The 5,270-nt window shown below is 39.1% G+C and overlaps 1 protein-coding gene across 1 annotated transcript in view; it reads right to left on the reverse strand.

The window, feature by feature from the left end:
- Positions 1-4,982: 4,982 nt before the first annotated feature.
- The window catches only part of LOC114009794 (EF-hand calcium-binding domain-containing protein 13-like), a 66,596-nt gene continuing 66,308 nt past the window's right edge, over positions 4,983-5,270 (reverse strand). The window contains exon 35 of the mRNA XM_027775987.1: positions 4,983-5,101. Within this exon, the coding sequence (XP_027631788.1) occupies positions 4,983-5,101 (119 nt within the window). The remainder of the gene's footprint in view (positions 5,102-5,270) is intronic.

Raw genomic sequence — 5,270 nt, forward strand, 5'->3', positions numbered from 1 at the left:
ATGGACACTCTACTGACTTAAAAAAAAAAATTATCATTGGGGTCAGCAGTTAGCGTAATGGCTATGTCACTGAACTCCCATGTAGCTGACCGCGGTTCGATTCTGGGACCTGGTGGCTTAAACTCACGCTGGGCGTATGTGCGTGTGTACCCAAGATCCCAAGAGGAGAATGGAGAAGGGATTGCAGCATGGGCATCCCCACGAGAGGTGATTTCTCGCTTTCTGTCTCTCTGTCTCTCTCTCTTTCTGGTGAGTGCATGCATTCTATAGCAAAAACCTCTCCAAAAAAAAAAAAAGTATTATATTTTGTTTTAGTTTTGCTACATAGTGTGTGTGCTTTTCAGAGAAAGACAGAGAGAAAGAGGGAAAGTGAGAAATCAGCCCTCACGAGGACTGGTCACACTGCAGTCCTTTATCCTCCATTCTCCTCTCAGGATTTTGGGCATGGACGCACATGTGCCCAGTGTGAATTTCCAGCAGGGACTTGAACTGAAAGAAGAGAAACAAACGTTGTCCTTCTCTCCTAGCCAAAATAGAATAGAGTTTCTTCACCTGATGAAGGATATTATCCAAAAACTTCAACAAACATTCTCAAAGCTAAAACATTAAAATATTTTCTTTATAATGAAGAACAAGATAAGAATGTTTACTAACACTGTATTCAACAGTGTAGTGGAAATCATAGCTTTTGCAATAAGACAAGGGAAAAACATGTTTAGAATAAATAAAGAGAAACAGAAACAGTCCCATTCACAGTTAATTATTTATACAGAAATTTACATAAACATTTATGTATCCATGCATAAAACGTACAAATGTATGCATCTATGTATCTAAAATAACTCATCAGTACTTACCAGAAGATTTTTGAAATTTAATAAGATTTTTACAAGCAGCTAGATTTAAGATCAATATAGGAAAATCAGTTGCATTTCTATATGTTAACCAAAAATAGGTAGAAAATGTAATTTTAAAAAACGTATTTTTGGAACAGCTGATGCCATGGAAGTTCCCACATGGCCAATTGCACAGTTCCAGTCTTGGACCTGGTGGCTTGAAAAACATGCCAAGTGCTTGTGTGTGCATGCCTAAAATCCTGGGAGGAGACTTGAGGGATAGTGCAGTGTGACCATATCCTTTGGCGGAGATGCCTTCTCACTTTCCCTATCTCTATCCGTCTCTGTCTCTAGTAAGCATACATGCCCTACAATAAAAATTCAAAACAAAACCCAAAACCCATTATTCTCATTAGAAGAACATTAAAATGTATAGACATGAAGTTAATAAGATTTTTTGAAAGGGATTAAGACAGATTAAATACACAGAGATCTGTACCATATGCTTGGAATAAGAATCTACCATAAATCTGTTAATTCTCATCAAATTAATCTATATATTCAATGTTATTCCAATATCAAAATGTTGATAAAGAATATTAAGAAGAAATTTGATAAGCTGATTTTAAAATCCACATGAAAGAGCAAAGGGCCAAAACATATGAGATACTCTTAAAAAGTTTAAAAAGTAAGACCTCTTATAGTTGATGCAAACACTTAATATAAAGCCCAAGAAATTAACTGAATAGATAGCTCAGAAACAGCCATGTACATATGAAAACTTGGTTCATGATGAAGCAAATATTATAAATCACTGGGGAAAGGACCATTCAATAAACAATTCTGAAACAATTGTTTATCAACAAATAAAGGTAAAGACTGAAATGAGGTCTCTATCTCAGTTAAACAAAATTAATTCTGAAAGTAAAAAAAGTTCAAACTTTCAAATCTAAGAAGAAAATATCAAATACTGCTCATTACCTTGGGGGCAAAGAAAGGTTTCTTGGACAAGACCTCAAATATGCTAATCTGGGAAAAAAAGGAGTGGTAAAACTTTATACATTAAATTATAAACTACCGAGATTCAACAAAAGTCACCATAGAGAAAGTGAAAAGGTAAGACATACTCTGGGAGAAGATATCTGTAGTACATATGAGGGGTCTTCTAAAACATTTTGGAAAACTCATGTTGTGAAAAAAGTATGCAGGGATTCCAAATTTTTTTACATTAAAGTAAACTTATGCCTCACTTTCATTTTTCCATAAGCTTTTGATATCCCCTCATATAATTAACAAAGGACTACTGTCTAGTATAAAGAGCTACACATTTTTAAAAAGACAAGCAGGGATAGCAGGTGTTATGGAGGATAAGGGCCTGGATTCCACACGGCCAGCTCCATGGGTTGAATCCTGTGTGTGTGTGCAAACATGCCCAAAATCCTGAGAGGAGACAGGAGGAGTGGGAATTATGGATTGGTCATCCTCCCAATTCCCCCCAGGGTGGGGATGGATAACTTCTCACTTCCCCCTATCTCTATCTCCCTTTGGTGAGTGCATGGGCTCTATAGCAAAACCAAAACAAACAAACAAACAAACAACAAACAACCTACCAGGAAAATAGACAAAAGGTATGAACTGGCATTTTATTGAAGATAAAACACAAATGTCTGAAAAGATGTTCAGCCTCAGTAATCAAGGAAATACAAATTTAAACCTCAGTGAGATGCCCTTTTGCATCCTCTAGATTGGCTAACTTTAATAATAACATGCACAAGCATAAATATAGAGCAACAGGAATTCTTATAGTTTGCTGGTAGGATGATTAGTAGAATAACTATTTTTGGTGTAAGTTGGCACTACTTTATATATTTTATTTTTTTTTAATTTGCTAAAGGGCAGGTATACTCATTGGAGAGAGTCAGAGAGATGCGGGGAGGGGAGAGAGAGAGAAAGTGAGAAAGCATCCCCCATGGGGAATGAACATATTGCAGTCCCTTTTCCATTTCTCCCTTCAGAATTTTGGGCATGTACTCACATGTACGCAGCATTCTTCAGCTTGAACTGGGACTCAGTGGTATTGAGTATTAAACCATTATTCTATCTGCTAGTCCCGGGAAAACATTATTAAAGAATAAGGTGTTTTGGTTTTTACCTTTTTTAAATTTTTAAATTTTTTTATTTTTTGCTATAGGGTGTGTATATTTGCCAGAGAGGGACAGAGAGAGTGAAAAAGCACCCTCAAGGGGGATGCCATGCCACAAGCCCTTTTTCATTCTCCTCTTAAGATTTCAGACACACACACACACACACACACACACACACACACACACACTTGGTTTGTTTTCCAAGCTGCTGGGTCTGGGCTCAAACTGAAGTGGCCAAGTGGGATCTGGCTGCCTTAATCACCATGCCACTGGCTGTCCCAAGACTATTATTATTTTTTTTTATTTAAAGTTTTTAGAGAGATTTTTGCTATAGGGCATATGTGCTCAACAGAAAGACAGAAAGCCAGAAATCACTCTCCAGGGAGGATGGCCACACAGAAATCCCTTTATTCTTCTCTTGGGATTTTGGCCATGCATGCAGACTTGCCCTGCATGAGTTTTAAGTCACCAGGTCTGGGACTTGAATCATGGCTGAAGACTACAATTTTTATAAAGGAGAATAAGTAATATAAAATTCATGATAGTTTTATTTTAAAAGGTGAGGAGGCAGGACAATGGGATAAGGAAGAAACCATGGGTTTATGCAATGATTGGAAATATTCTAGTTATTTTGTTGAACAGTAGATTCCTGGGTATTTATACTATGATCATGAATTTATGTAATAACTGAAAACACAAGATGGAAAAATATTATTATTATTGTTATTATTATTATTTTGAGAGATTTTTTGCTATGGGATGCATGTACTCATGGAGAGACAGAGACAGAAAGTGAAAAACCACTCCCAGGATGGGTGGGTGGCCATACCACAATCCCTTCTCCTCCATTTTCCTCTCAGGAGTTTGGGCATGCACACACATGTGCCCAGTGTGAGTTTTAAGCCACCGGGTCCAGGATTAGAACCATGATCAATCATGCAGGTGTCTTGTGACATAACCATTACACCATCTGCTGGTCCTGGGAAAATATTATTAAAGAATAAGTTTTGTTTTGTTTTTGATAAGGTGTGTATGTTTGTTAGAGAGACACAGAGAAAGAATGTGAGAAAGTACCACCAAGGGGGATGCCAAGTTACAATCCCTTCTCCATTCTCTTCTTAAGATATTGAACACACACACACACCTGGTGGTGTTTTTTTTTTGGAGAGGTTTTTGCTCTAGAGTGCATGCGCTCGCCGGAAAGACAGAAAGACAGAGAGATAGAAAGCGAGAAATCACTTCCCAGGGGGGATGGCCACGCTGCAATCCCTTTTCCTCCTTTCTCCTCTCGGGATCTTGGGCACGCGCCACACATCCAGTGTGAGTTTAAGCCACCAGGTCCAGGACTCAAACTGCAGTTGGCTACATGGGAGTTCAACGACATAGCCATTACGCTAACTGCTGGTCCCACTTGGTGTGTTTTTCAAGCCACTGGATCTGGGACTCAAACTACATGGTTGGCCATGCGAGATTCAGTGCCTTAACTATCATGCCTTGCTGGCCCAAGTAATTAGGATTTTAACCTTTTTAAAATTTAAAAAATTTTCGGGGGAACCAGCAGTTAGCGTAATGGCTATGTCGCTGGACTCCCACGTAGTCGACCACGGTTCGTGTCCCGGACCCGGTGGCTTAAAACTCATGCCGGGCGCGTGTGCGTGCGTGCCCAAGATCCCGAGAGGAGAATGGAGGAGAAGGGATTGCGGCGTGACCATCCCCCCTGGGAGGTGATTTCTCGCTTTCTGTCTCTATGTCTCTCTCTGTCTGTCTGGCGAGCGCATGCGCCCTACAGTGAAAATCTCTCCAAAAAAAAAAATTTAAAAAATTTTCTAGAGAGCGTGTGCATTCACTGGAGAGAAAGCGAGGAAGCATCCACATGAGGCACAGTCACATCTTAATTTCCCCCTCCTTGCAGGATTTTGGGCACAAACACACTTGTGTCTGGCATGTTTTTCAAGATACTGGGCCCAGGGCTTGTACTGCGTGATGGCTATGTGGGATCCGGCTACCTTAGACACCATTCCCTGGGTGAGCCCAGGATTTTAATCTTTATAGCAACTTTTAACTTGCCTGTAACTGTTTTCACATCACTCATCACCTTTTTTAGAGGAATGTATCCATTAGCTGTAATACAAAGCATAAAAAATTTAGACAATAACACAGAACTTAGGAAAATTGTAAATTACGGCTCAGAGAAAGTCTATATATTTTGCTAAATTGTGTTCTGCTTAAATTTGCATTTCTTGGTGTAAGCGCTTGATTTCTCTTTAGAAAGAAGGACTGCAGCATTTGA

This window comes from Tupaia chinensis, unplaced genomic scaffold (assembly GCF_000334495.1).
Source record: "Tupaia chinensis unplaced genomic scaffold, TupChi_1.0 Scaffold000624_1, whole genome shotgun sequence".
In the NCBI taxonomy this organism is placed as follows: domain Eukaryota; kingdom Metazoa; phylum Chordata; class Mammalia; order Scandentia; family Tupaiidae; genus Tupaia; species Tupaia belangeri.